The 14,916-nt window shown below is 38.7% G+C and overlaps 1 protein-coding gene across 5 annotated transcripts in view; it reads left to right on the top strand.

The window, feature by feature from the left end:
• The window catches only part of LOC107554841 (casein kinase I), a 33,224-nt gene extending 20,496 nt beyond the window's left edge, over nucleotides 1-12,728 (top strand). For 3 of the 5 annotated variants that reach the window (XM_016237478.1, XM_016237475.1, XM_016237479.1), the window contains 5 exons: nucleotides 2,144-2,222; nucleotides 4,078-4,152; nucleotides 6,527-6,633; nucleotides 6,864-7,012; nucleotides 11,664-12,728. In XM_016237478.1, coding sequence (XP_016092964.1) covers nucleotides 2,144-2,222; nucleotides 4,078-4,152; nucleotides 6,527-6,633; nucleotides 6,864-7,012; nucleotides 11,664-11,671 — 418 coding nt within the window. In that variant the 3' untranslated portion in view covers nucleotides 11,672-12,728. Of the gene's footprint in view, nucleotides 1-2,143; nucleotides 2,223-4,077; nucleotides 4,153-6,526; nucleotides 6,634-6,863; nucleotides 7,175-11,663 lie in introns of those variants that run through there. The other 2 variants (XM_016237477.1, XM_016237476.1) reach the window with 2 other exon arrangements.
• Nucleotides 12,729-14,916: the final 2,188 nt, after the last annotated feature.

Raw genomic sequence — 14,916 nt, 5'->3', positions numbered from 1 at the left:
AAAATATTTCGGATATCGCGCGCCGTTACATTTTATATATATATATATATATATATATATATATAAATACTTTTTTATTTACCATGTTGTTAATGTTGTACTTAAGTATTTGATAGGAAACGAACAGCGACACAATAAGGTGACAGCGACACACCTGTCTATTTTCAGGACTCGCAACCGCATTCTCAGAAAACATGCACTGTATGAACTGGACAACTTGTAGTACAGTGCGAGAGAACCGCTCATGTGTGGTCTCACTCTGGGTAAGTCTTGGCCTAATGGTTAGAGAGTCGGACTCGTAACCCAAAGGTTGCGGGTTCGAGTCTCGTACCGGCAGGGATTGTGGGTGGGGGGGAGTGAATGTACAGCGCTCTCTCCACCTTCAATACCACGACTGAGGTGCCCTTGAGCAAGGCACTGAACCCCCAACTGCTCCCCGGGTGCCGCAGCATAAAATGGCTGCCCACTGCTCCGGGTGTGTGTTCACGGTTCACGGTGTGTGTGTGTGTGTTCACTGCTGTGTGTGTATGGGTCACCATACTTGGCCACATGTCACGTCACTTTCACTTACAACTACGGAGAAATAAGCTGTGCAACATCTGAAGGTTATAGGGCCTTTCGCACCGCAGGAACCTTTTCATAGTACCAGAACTAATTGTGGAACTACCACAAGATTAGTTTTTCCAGATTAGTACATTTAACTACCCACTTTTCGGCGTGTTCTCACCACCGGAACTGGGAGCGATTTTAGTACCGGACTGCCTTTTTCGAGAACCAAATTAGCTCCTACTCCGGAGCAGGGTCTAACCAGCACAACTGGTACTAATCGTGACATAAGTAGACATTGATTGGCCAAACGCGTATGAAAACGCCCTCACCCGGCATGATTTAAAACGCTGTGTAAACATACTGTAAGCATGTCAACTTATTTCGCAAGTATGGAGAACAGCGATAGATGGACGGATGCTGAAGTGCAGGCACTTGTAGCAAATGTAGCACTGTCAGTTGTCGTTGGAGATTCTTAGTCCTCCTTTCCGTTCTTTCAATCGCTTTACGTAGACGTCGACTTTCCATGTCCATTATTGTGAAACCCGCGAGACGCAACAAAAACACAGCTCCGATCACAGCGTCCTCCATCCTGCTGTTGTTAACGTAGTTTTTTGTTTCTGTTGTTGAACGGCGCGCACAAATGACGTCGCTGTCGACCGGCGTACGTCACTTCTTAGTACACACTTTCGGTGCGAATGCAACCCTTTAAATGGTACTGGGGAAATAGTTCGCGCAAGATCGTCCCAGTACTTTAGTACCGTACATTTAGTTCTGGAACTAAAGCGGTGCGAAAGGGCCTTTTGAGATGCAGTCACTGTTCTCCACTGGAGCAGTTTCCGTCAGTTTTGTGCGTCACTCAAATTCAGTGTCATGCGTCAGTCATTTCGAGACTGTAAGGAAATGCGGTTGTCAATCCCTAAAACTGACAGTGTGAACGTGGCCATAGTTAATATAGTGATTACTTTCATTTCTGGCGCTATGGCATTTTTAAACTGTCTGAGATGTTAGCGTGTCTCTATTAATATCGGTCACAAACATGAGCACTGCACGATCTAATGTGTAGTGTCTTATTTAACTCACTGTCATGCGTTGTGTGCAAATATGCATTTCCTCTCCCTCTTCACGTTTCGTTGATTTTCTCCACTGCTAAAGAAACTCTTCAGCCTCTTAAAAGTCCTCGTCAGTACTCCTAACAATTTTGGATGTTAAGAGCTCTTTTAAGAGTTAAGATGCTTTCTGAATTACTTTTTTCTTTGCTAGGATCTTTTCTTAAATTTTTTGAGGAATCACCCACATTTCTAAGAATGTTCTTAGAATTTTGTTACTAGGAGCAACTCTAAGCACTAAGATTGTTCATGAATATGGGCCAAGATCGTGACATCGTGATTGATGGGCTGTGCTTGCTTGCCCTTTACCAAAGGAGTGACATGTCAGTGGTCAGCGAGTAAATTTAGGGATGGTTTACTAAATCACCCCTACTCATTTTCTATGCGTTACTTTTGCATTTAAATTTTTTTTTTTTTAAACAAGTTGCCCTCAAACCTGTTTAAAACCCTTCTGGCTTGATTTTTAATCTTTTATTTCATCTTAACAGTCGTCGAGATGACATGGAATCGCTAGGATACGTGCTGATGTACTTCAACAGAACCAGCCTGCCATGGCAGGGACTGAAGGTAAGCAGTACAGATAATGCAGGTGTTTATTTATAATAGCTGGATTTTAGATGGGATCGCACTGCATGTCTTAGACAGATTTGTTGAACGTACTTGTTCCTGAGACACTGATATATAGATTTTTTTTTTTTTAAAGCATGCCAGTAACTTTTCTACTTTGTATGGTTTGAATGTAGGTAATATTAAGTATGGATGTTTAGAAATGCTGCCTTTATGTAATTAGAGCAGGAGAATACTCCTTAATGTCACTGAATATTACCAACTTTCTTTATTACTGTGGAGGGAAAAACCTTAAAAGAATGAACTTAAAATTGCTAGGCAGCAGGGCTCCAGACTGTGCCTAAAATTTGCGACCGAAAATATTAATTTGCGAGTGATAATTTTGCTGGCGACTATACAAATTTACATGTAACGATTTAAAAATTTGCATGTAATGCCTTTTTTCCTGATTGTTTTGCGATCACATCATTTGTTATGTTGACGTAATGAACTGAGACGATGCGCATCAAAGTTATAGTGGAAAAACAGTCCTCATCTCTGCCGAACACCAGCACACCTGCTAAAGCTCCAGTTGTGAGAGAGATCGAAAATGACGGAGACGTGCGAAGTAAAAGTGCAGAAAAGCAGTGTCTATTTCGTGCACAACTTGAACAAACTTCAACAGGTAAATCTGTCAGCTGTGTGGACATTAGCAATATCGTTAACAATTCTCGTTTATAATCGATACTGATATGGCTTCTTGTTATCAAGATCTTTAGTCTATATGCTGTGTTCTGTTAATTCGTGAACTTCATATTATTTGTAGCGCATTTGCCATCCAATAATCACAATATGCTTTGTTACCTTTTAATAGACAAAGTATCAGCTTTTAAATTCTGCCAAATTCATAATAAAAATTTAAACAATAAATACCGTTTTGGCGCTCTTTAATGTGGCATGAGCGATCGCTTTAGTTCTTGCGGCATGTGAACCCATCATATCTTTCTCTTTACTACTACAGTATGAAATAAACACGAAAGGACACCAAAAGGTATATTTCAAACTCTGGAAAACTAGTAAAGCTTGTAAACAATGCCATGTGACAATACATTTACCTCAGAATAACCATTTGGTGTCCATAAGCTCTTTAGTCATATTTATATATATATAAAAAAAAAAAGCGTTTTGCCAAATAAATGCGCTATATTGCATTTTTATATTTTTACTTGAATATAAAGAAAGAATTCAAGGAGCTAAAGATAAAATTCAACACCACCTATATAATTGCATGTTACTAATGAAGAGAAACATACTGGATGTGTGCAAGACGTATGACAACATTTATAGGATGCATTGAGCAGGAGCCTAAAACTATACTCAATGGCCAAGAGATGCTGACATAATTATGCCAAGTGAAATTGGCACATATTCTGTGTTATAAGCAATTCTTTGTGACTGTATATAGTTCTGAAGTTGGGAAAGACGTGTAGTTCCCACTTTAAGTGAACCATAGTTCCCAGGACATCTAAAAGATGGATTAAAATGCTAATTAACATAAGAAAAGGTGAGATATAAACACATGACAGTATGACTGAATAATAAAATTAAATAGATAAATAAAACATGTTTATTCTGTGGTATTTAAAAAAATCATTTGCCACCTAATTATGTTTCTTATAGGAGCCAGTGGCTCCTTAATTGATTTTTGTCTGGAGTCCTGTAGGCAGTATAAAACAGGATAACAGGTGGTGCCTAAAAAAGTGCTGTAAATCTCCTTTCATCTGGGTTATTTATGGCCTCTAGCACTGTGGGATTGCACACTGATGGACAGCCAGTACCACATCATAGCGTGTAACATTTTAATTTTTGTCCACAGGCTGCCACAAAGAAACAGAAGTATGAGAAGATTAGTGAGAAAAAGATGTCGACCCCCGTCGAGGTGTTGTGTAAGGTATGTGAAATTCTGCACGTCACAGCAAGGCTTTTCAAAAGTCTGCATTCATACATGCTACTAAACCTCTGCTCAGTTTAAAGGTTGTGATGGTACAATTCTTAGGCTCCATGAGTATTCAAATTAGTTATCTCCAGAGCATTCAATACTGCTAAAAAGACCAACTGTATATGAATATGATGCTTGGCCACTATTTTTGTTTTGCTTCTTTTGTGTGTGTCTTTTTTTAAGGAATATAAATGTTTATATTTTGTATGTCAGCCTACAAACTATGTACAAACATCCAGTTGCTTATAAGAAACTCTGATCCTATGTCTATTAGGCTGGGCGATATATATCGAGTTTGTACGATATATCGATATTTTCTTTATAAGCAATTTGATAGGAGGCAATACCGTTTATATCGATATACAGTAGTTTGATACGAGCGCATGTGAAAATATAGCAGAGGACACAGACTGAGCTGCTGCGGAGAAAGTGCATCCTATTTGTTCTAAACCTGTGACAAGCTTCATATTAAGACCTTTAAAAACTAGTTAGACATAGTTTATAGTTTCATTTCACATATTAGTTAAAGCGGCTCAGCCCGTCATATGCTCTGACAGAAAGGCTGTGTGTGCCCACTAGGGTTGTGCGATTTGGGGGAAAATGTCAAATTGCGATTTTTTTTTTTTTGACCGATATTGCGATTGTGATTTGATTTGCGATTTTTAAATTTGCAAAGTTGAGCTTCAGCTCAATATTGTCAATAATGTGCAGCACAGTATGGGTATCATTACCCTGCTGAAAAAAACAATAGAAACCATCAGAGAAATTCTTATAGTTTCCATTAAACCATTACAAAATTCTGTTGTTTTTTTTTTTTTTTTTTTTAATGTTGGGTGTTTACGCAGTTGATTACAGCAGTGCTGATTGGGGAGAACGGAGGTGCGCTCACTCTCGCCCAGGGCAAGTAAGATTGCAACTCAAGGCTGGCAGTCATGCATATGCTCTGGAACGGAGTAATATCGCGTCCACATCGCAGGCTTTGCAATTAGGAAATTGCAACGTCTCAAATCGCGATTTCGATTAATCGCACAGCCCTAGTGCCCACTGGGGTTGGGTAACGTTCACATTTTAACCGCTACGGTACCGGTATCGGTACCTGAATTTCGGTGCCGGTAACCAACGGTACCTTTTTTCAGTACTTTATTCTGTGTAATTACAAAAACATTTATTTCAGTGAAAAAATAAGTCCAAAAGTCTCAATTTCAACATTTTGAACAATAGGGCGCTACAAACTTTTTCTTTCTTTTTTTCCCCCCAGAAATTCTTGTTTTCATTTTTCTGAAAATCAAATGAAGGCATTGACTATAGAGTAAATTACGTTTTTATGAATGGACTCCGCGATCCCGTCTGCGTTTTCGCAGAAACCATATGACCCTAGAAATGTAACCACACTTCAGAACATTTCGGCTTGCCCTGTGTATTGTTTGAACGAGTTGCAGGGGTGACCTCACGTCACAGGGTCTCTCTTTCTCTCTCTGTAGCGTATGCGCCCAGATGTGGTGTTCTCAGGTACCGAAATTTGGCACCAATAGATTTAACGTGAATCGGTACTCTGTGGTACCGACGCAATTTGGTCGGTACCCTTAAAAGTACCGATTTCGGTACCCAATCCTAGTGCCCACTATAGGCTACTCGCGCTGTTTAATGTGTTTGTGAAATGCTGCCTTCCTGAATGCATAACTTACATTTCAAAGGTATATTCTCCATCTGTAAATGTTAGAAAGCCATGGAAATATTTCCATTTTTCTGTCAGAAGTGCATGAGCCTTCTGCTTTGGGATTCTCCGCCAAACTTAACAGACTTCAGTGAACGAGCGCTGCCGCGCCCCAAACAGACAGCTCAATTAAATAGGAGTGCAATAACTCTGAATGAAATTTTAACCCATTTTTTGCACATAATATAAAGGCTTACATGGTTACATTTTACTTAATTTTTTTTCATAGCCTTTATGTATTGTTTTGTTGGACAACTTTGGGCGGCGAGTGAATTATTTATATATATATATATATATATATATATATATAAATATATGTATGTGTGTATGTTAAATACAGATTTTTAAAAAATACAAAAACGAAAATACCGAGATATATACCGTATATTGCACATCGACCAAAAAATACTGAGATATAAGTTTTTGCCCATATTGCCCAGCCCTAATGTTTACTCACCAGGCTTCTAGCCTACATGACTGTAATTTCAGACAGCCTTTTTCCTGCTAACAGTGCTTTATATGAGATTAAAAAATATCTGGTCAAATTGACATGACATTTGTGGAGCTTGGTAATTTGGTTCTTTCGTTACATGCATTTGGCTCTTTCTCCAGGGTTTCCCAGCAGAGTTTGCCATGTACCTGAACTACTGTCGTGGGTTGCGGTTTGAAGAGGCACCTGACTACATGTATCTGCGTCAGCTTTTCCGCATTCTTTTCAGGTGCCTGACAATTTCTTGCATTACCTCAACACTCCCAACTGGCCCAGAAACACCAAGACACTCCCTAGTCACAACTTGTTTTCCACATCTTTGTTACCAGTAGAGTCTGAGGTCAATTTTTCAAGCAGAAAGTCTTGCAAGTTGTGGACTCCTTGTTTATTTCTTTACTTGTGGTATCTAAGTTAATTTGATTTTTATGGGTATACTCACTCTCGCTTGATCACTTCCAGGACTCTGAACCACCAGTATGACTACACATTTGACTGGACCATGCTGAAGCAGAAAGCAGCACAGCAAGCGGCCTCCTCAGGGGGACAAGGGCAACCGGCACAAACCCCCACAGGCAAGCAAACTGACAAACCCAAGAGTAACATGAAAGGTTAGTAGCAAACAGCCAAGCGACGTTTTCAGTGCAAAAACAGAGACACCAATTGCTTACATTTGTAAAAACAATAGTGGATTTGGAACATTCGCTCCTCAAAAGATTCATGAAATGCAAAGAGACAGTGTTAGTTCAAGGATGCACCCACAAAAAAAAAAATTCAATTGGTATGTCTTGCAAAAGCAAAGACGTCCTTGGGAAATTTGACTACTAACTTTGTACCAAAAGATGTCTATTCTTCTCTGGGACGAAGGGTTGGCTTCATAATCTTTTCTGTGAATGTCAGATAACCATCCCTTAAAATTAACCCCTTTCTAAATGGGATGCTCTGTTTGACAGTTTTCTCCCAATCATTGTTCCTGGATCTAACACTTGTTAGTCTTGATTATAATGGTCTCTTCAGTACAAACATGGATACGTGGGAGTGATTTCTAACCACAGGCTAACCAAGACCATGTCATTTCCACGTCTTTTCATTGATTCTTACTGTAATTTTCAATGTGTTTGGTGTTGAGGGAACTGTAATATTGTTCTATGTTCATGTGATGACTCAACAGTGATGTTTTTTGTGATTCTAGTTGTGGATCTGCTTTCCAGCAAAAAAGCATAGCCCATTCTTTGTATATGGACTTGGAGTTGAGAGTGTTTTTTATTTTTTCCCATCCATCATATTATGTTTCCTAAGGCAGAACTGTTGGCGATTTAAAATTTATGTTAACGAACATATCAAGTCTGTTTCACACTACATTAGCGATAAATAGTCCTGGTCAGATGGTGTAGGCTTTAATGTTGTCTAAATCTGTTGTGCATCTAATGCAGTGTAGGCTTGACACTTGGAAGGGCACGGTTAAGTGGAAAAGCTGCTGTAACTCTTCCACTGCTGTGTCCTTTAGTGCCCTGTTAAAGTTGGACAACTACAGCAGTATTCAGTTTGGGTGTTTGTCATTATTAATGGTATACATCTCAGTGGTTTTAAATAGGGGTGCTCCGATTGATCGGCTACCGATCACTATCGGCCGATAATCACGTTGGGATGTTTGATCGGTGGTCTCTAAAAAGGCAGATCCGACAAACCGAGCGAATCACCGTGCGCGCTCTCCCTTTCTCTCTCAAAATACGCAAATGGCTTCAAATCACCACATCGCGTCTGTCTATAAGCGAGCTGCACTCTGCACAGTTGACACAGGAATTATCACTTGCACAATCGAGGCAGTGTCACATCATCACTAAAGTTTATAAATTGCATTACTTTTTTATTCTTGCCAGTGTTTAACCATTCAGCGCTCTCGCGTTCTCCTAGAGACCATGCACTCATACACACTCGCAGCGCACACACAATGCCAGGTTCACATTACTCCGTTTGCAGTGTGTATGTGGTGCGTATTTTTTCCACGCTCATGTTAACTGATTACTGGATTAATAAAGCGTGCACACTGCGCATGGTTGCAGACCAGCAGTGCGTTCCACGAGCGGTGCGTCTGCAGCAGTGCAGAGATTGTTTCCGTACCGAGTATATTGCTGCGCTGCAAGTGCTGAATTAAAGTAACAGTATATATGAACATGGATTGACACGAAAATGTAGTAATTACACCATAAATGCATATTATTGAAGTCCTCTATATGGCTTGGCTAGGTTTAAAGGGAAAGAGCACTTTTAGATAAAGAAGGCAATTATAGATGGCACTCGTGGCGGTAGGAAAACAAAGTTCTTTATGAACTGCATGGATTGCTTGTAATAAAGATTTCAATGCAAAAGGAAAGGAAGTAGAGCTGACTATTTCTGTCAGTGGTAAGTTTGTGATAACGTAAGAAAAGTAGTTTAAATGTTTTGCCACTTGCTTGAGCAACTTAATATATAAATCTAGAAGTAAATGCAAAAGTAAAAAGCATTGAATAATTTGTTGCTTATATTTATTTCTTTGAAAGATTGTATTACTGTACCGTGTAAAAAAATAATTACAATGCTGAAAAAGCATTTTCAGAGACAATGTTTGGATTTGAAATCAAAATAATGGATAAATGTTGCGTTTGTGGTAAACAGCCACGGATCAGTAGCGGACTCCTGTGTGAAAGCACAATGAGAGTCCGTGCTGCTTCCCCTCTCACAAGAGTCACCTAAGAGGGGAAATTCCCCCATTTTCAAAAATGAAATTCAGGCCCTGAATAAATGTCAAATCCTGATTGGTGTATCACTATAAATAGTTATAAATTATCAAAAGAAGGTTTTTAAAAGACTGTGATCGGTATCTGCAGATACTGCTTTCTGAAAAAAAATCTGAGCACCCCTAGTTTTAAACATCTGTCATTCTACCTAGTAGTTGCCTTTGGCGCTTAAAATAGTCCTGATTAAACTACTTTGATGTCTGTAGGATTTATACTATAGCCTTGTTTGTAGGTTGTGGGAATATATTCCAGAGTAGATTAGAAATTTCTGACAGTTGTGATATTTAAAGCCATGTCATGCTGTAATCATCTATTTAATCAACTGAACGGGATGTCTTTTTTTCACCCTTTTGGCCTAAATGCCCTCAGAGGACAGTGGGTTTAATATAGTGACTGTGCCGTCAACCCACACAGGCAGCTTTTCCCAGCTGAGCTTTGTGATCCTCTGTGATGTTAGACATGGCTTTTAGAGTCTTTTTTTTTTTTTTTCAATCCCATGGTTCAAGTCATGATCTTTGTTCATAAATGCTTGGTGAAGAGCAGGAAGGCTGTTTTACACTCAAGGTTCATGAATTAAGGCAGAGAACAACTGATGTTAAAAGTGGCTGGACTAAGAATAGCATTTGCTGATGAGGTGGTATTGGCCTAATCCTCTGCACACTGTTTTAGTTTGATTGCACCCCATCCCCCCCTTCAAAAGCCAGGATGCACAATGTAGCCTGCTTAGATATATGATTGTATCATTTGGATTGCGAGAGCTCAATAGGTTCAAAGATTTGCGTATCTTACTGGCTCAGAAATAGAGGACTGTCCCTTTAAGATCCCTTGGGCTGAATAGCCACAGCCAAGAATTTAAGTGGTGACGCTCAGGAGTGTTTGAGCTTGAAAGAACTTTATTTGCAGGGGATTGTTGGTTTCTTAGTTACCAACTTTGTTAGTTCTGCAACAACGGAGGTCTGGAGCTTGGACTGCTGTATTATTGTGAGATTTGTCCTAAATGCTGCTTCAGTATACCTCTTCATGCTCAATGAATACAGACTTGTCAAGCATTTAGTTTTCTTCTCTTCCCCTCATCTTTTTTCACTCCTGAAATGTTCCATTAGTGTCCATAGAAATGTCAAGGCTGTGGTAGCTGAATGTAACTATCATCTTTCCATTGTGGATTAGTTAAAAATGACAAGCAGTGACATAAATGGGCTACAACTCTGCTTTTGAATCTAAAAATATCTCAATAGTTGTCATCTTTCTGTAGCTTCTGAAAAGCCTAAATGTTAATAATATTTTTAAGTGAGGAAACTAAGTAAATATGTTTTCCAAGCATAATCAGTTTAATTTTTCAAAAGAGTAATGTCGAGCAGCCTTTAAACAACTCTTTAGATTTTATTCCTTTTCCATATCCGGTTTGATTTTGTGCTCCGTTTGCCTGAGGCAAAAGCACATCATTTTTTTTTTAAAGCAGACCACAGTTGAGAGTGCTGCACTGGAAACATTTCAACATGCGTCACAGGTCTGTCAGAGTGTTTTTTGCTTAGGATTGTGATTGCACATGACTTGAAACTCCTTGTGAGGTTAGCAATTACGCTTTCAAATCAAATCTGTACCCATCTCATTTTTCTCAGCAGTTTAATTCACATGAACTTAAAGGAATAGTTCACCTTAAAATTAAAATGGTCATTTATTCTCCGTCATGTCGTTCCAAACCTGTGTGACTGACTTCTGTGGAGCACTGATATATTTCTTAAAATATCTATTTGTTAACCCAGCACGTTGTATGTGTATATTATAACCCCCCCCCCCCCCCCCCCCCCCCCCCCCCCCCCTCCTTTTTTTTTGTCCTTACATTTGAAATTTAACTGGCTTCCATTGTTGTTTCCCAATATTCTTCAAAACAAGTCTTTTAAATGGTACTTTTTAGATGGATATTGCACTGCTTTTTAAGGCTGATAGCATCATCTAGTATCTGTTTTAGTGAATCATGTCATGCCCTCTCAGTCTTTACATTTAGTTTGACATTAAGGATTCTTGTCAAAGGACAGCTGCTTTGCTTTGAGCTGGATTTTTTTTAACTGTGGGCTGGCTGATCATGCAACAGCTGACTTGGTTAAGGTGTCAGTCAGCTATAGAAGTGTATGAATGAGTACATTCATCAGTTATGGTTATGGCAAGTCTTGGCTGCCCCGAAAACCCCTTCAGCGCTTACGCAGTCGCTCAGATTGGCGTTAGCTAAATGGTTGTAATAAAAGAGTTTAATCCCCTCTGAGCCCCCATGAGTTTGATGACATGAATGTTTTTCTGAGATTCTCTGCAGCAAGTCTTGACTTTACCGCAGAGAGGGACTTGATGACTTTGCACTTTCTCTCTTCCAGGACTGAATAATGCTTTGACGGGGTTGGCCGCATTGATTACAGTAGCTCAACCCCATTCAGCTCGGTGTCACTAACTCTTAACCCTCTCCTCTCTATCTATCTGTCTCCCTGTCTTGCAGGTTTCTAAGCATTAAGACAATGTAATGAAGCAGAGCAGAGTGGTCGTAGCAGGATTTGCCTTCCAATCACACCCCGGCATCTAGGATCAAATTCACCAGAACCTGCCAGGCACTGTGGGCAACCTTTTTCCTGTTAAAGGACTTTTGTTCCATATACTATATATGTAATCTGTATATATAGATAAGATGCTCTGCATATATCTATATATTGGTATGTATATACTATATCCACACAGAGAGCAGGCTTGGTTTGGAGTTGGAAGCTGTAGCCTTTTCTATTGTCCTGTCCCTTAAGACTTTTCACCCCCTCCTTCTTTGAAATGGAAAACAGTAGAAAATGGGGATGTAATTGTGCACATGCCAACATTTTCCCGAGTTCTCTCCTTCAGGAAAGCTGTTTGGGGTCCTTCCTGAATTCTCGGTTGCCCATCAGAGCAGTTTTGGCCCCCCTTTCCCTTCTCATCGACCTCTCGTCACAAAGCGTGGCACGAACCCAGACACTCTTCTGTCAGAATGGAGACATCTGAGACACATTTTCATCCTTCAATATTTTTTTGCTCTTCCTTTCCTCAAGCAAAATGAACAATCTGAGATTAAATGTTTTTTTGTTTGTTTCAAATGTATCCAAATAATTAAAAAGGCAACCATTGGGTTTTGTTTTTCTTTTCTAAAAAGGTCATTGCGATTCTGCCTGCTGATATGTGCTAGAGAGCTTCTAATGTGAAGATTAAAAAACAACAAAAAAACCTTGTAGTGACTACTAGGTTTCTCTTTAGAACACTTCATTAACTATATTGTACTTGGTATTCTGAAGTCTAAAAAATAAAAATAAACTCAGAAGCATATTCATTACAAATTAGGCATCACTCTGAACTAAACCTGTATGTTAATTGCTTAGATGAAAATTATATGCATCTGATCTGGGTTTTTTCTCTTTGGAAAAATGTTTGTTGATTGAGAAAGTAAGCATCTGTGCGATTAATTGCTATGATAGGCTTAATGTTCTGTTTTTGAGAGAAAAATGTGCTCACTCCACCCTTCCATTTACATTTTTTATATGCATATTATAGCTTCTTTTTTTTTCAGGAAAAAAGTTAATTTTTTTTTTTTTTTTTAATAATCTTTCCCTGTATTGAATCAATCATTTTGGGGAAAGTTTTTTTTTTTCTTTTTTCTTCCTGTGGTGAAGCAGATCCTCGTGTAAAATATCTCTGGGACGTTCTCTCTGCAACAATTTTTCGCTGCTGTTTGGTAGCGGTCTTTTTGCTCATTTCTCTTTTCTTTTTTTTTATTGCAAAGAAAATGTTGGAGGGTTTCTTTTCTATATAGTTTTGGGTCTTGTGAGGCAAGAGCAATTTGATTTTCCTTATGTTTTCCTCTGCCTTTAGCCATGACAAATGCACACCAGTAACTTGGCTTTCTTTTCTTTTTGTTTTCCTTGCCTCCAAACTGTCCCTCAGAACCAGCTTTAAGTACGTTACAGCTGGACATTCTATAAAAAGTGTAATTTATTCCCTTTTAGCATGTCAGAATAAATGAAAATGTCTTCTCAGAAATGCTGTCCTAGTCTCTGTAATTTTACAAGAATGCAAATAACTTGGAGTACTGATAGACATCCCCCTCCCTTTCCATTTGTTCAGGTATCTGGCTCTAGTCTGCACATTTATTGTTGAAGTACCTCACAACCAGGCATCAAACTTTTTTTTTTAAACTGAAAATTAAAATGAGAAGGCAAAATGACTGGTTTTCAAAAAAAAAAGGTAAAGCTTTGAATGATTTGGTCTCAAGTGTTTAAAGAGACATCTTTATGGAAATGATTTCAAGATGTTGCTGTCATCCAGGAAAGCAATTCTTGTGGGGTGGTGGGTGCTTGTGGTGGTTTAAATTTCCAGGGTTTATATCTGTAAATATTAAAATGGCTTCAAATGGCAGGTGTGGAAATTGGTTAATGTTCTTATTGACAAACCATAGAAAGGGCTGCGTCAGTTTCCTAAAACGTTTTTTTTTTTTTTTATATTCAGCACTGGATTATTAATAATTTTGTGTTACGAATTATAACGTGTTTTTTTTTATGTTGCTTATGGAGTCATATGTAGGGGTTTCAAATCAAAGCATAATCATAACTTGCCTGTTATTTAAGTAAATGACAGTGGTTTAAAGTGTGCTGAGAATAAGTCTAAAGACTCAAATGGGACACTTGAGGGAAATTAACGAGTGGAAGGGGGGAAGGGATTGGAGTTCAGATCAACACATGCACAAAACAGCTGCTGCCTCATAGGGGGAAGGAGTAGGAAGGCACATAGAACAAACCTGTTCAACAAAACCACCAGTATGAGTACACAAAACGTAAATCTAACGGCCTTATATGATCATGTACAAATTTTTAGTCTGCAAATGCTTAATACCTAATTTAAACTCTCTTTGTATAGCCTTTGGTGTATTGTTCAAAGACGGCCTTCATAATGTATGAATGACTTCTTTCCCACTGAAGGCTCTTCTGAAGGCCTCTCTTCCCTTTATGAGGTGGAGTCCTGAAGCCGCACGAGTCAAGCGTCATGTGACCGCAGGCCGTTCTGCTGTAACTGTGTAATGTAATCCATGCTACACACTTTAATCACCCTCAGTTCCTCTATATCCCACTGTGAACGCATCATGAAATCAACGTTTAAAAAGATTACTTTTTTTTTGTGTGTTGAATGTACCTAAATAAATTCGGGGAGTGGCAAACCCTGCCTCGAAGGCAATAAATTAAATGCAGGTTTTTATTTATTAAAAAAAAAATTTTTTTTAGATGTGTAAATTATGCCGCTATCGGAACAATAAAATGGTAAAAAAGAAGAAAAACACGACAAAGATTACTTGCATTAAGCAATTTTATTGCACTGAATATTTGTTACAGAATTTTTTTTACGTTATTTATCTATTTATTTCATATGTGAAAAAGCTATAGTTTTTCTGATGGCAGTTATCCAGTGAAAATATCTTATATTCTGTATTTAGGGTAACAACAAAATTGCATTCATATCACCTCATTCATTTTTATTTTCAGATACAAGATTTGGAGGGGAAAAAAACTCTGAATGTAGATGTAAGCGTCTGAGGATTTGAAAATGCGCGTGTCATGAGACTAATTTACATCAAACTTAATCTCATCCAAACATAAGATTAATCTCTGAGAACTACTGGATGAGCTGGGAGTGGTCAGTCCATATACAGCATGACACACGCCTCCTGTAGGGCATCTGCACCCTGT

The sequence above is a fragment of the Sinocyclocheilus grahami genome, unplaced genomic scaffold, assembly GCF_001515645.1.
Source record: "Sinocyclocheilus grahami isolate Dianchi unplaced genomic scaffold, SAMN03320097.WGS_v1.1 scaffold515.1, whole genome shotgun sequence".
Classification (NCBI taxonomy): Eukaryota; Metazoa; Chordata; class Actinopteri; order Cypriniformes; family Cyprinidae; genus Sinocyclocheilus; species Sinocyclocheilus grahami.
Note: the sequence above shows the minus strand (reverse complement) of the source record. Positions and strands in the feature narration are given on the sequence as shown.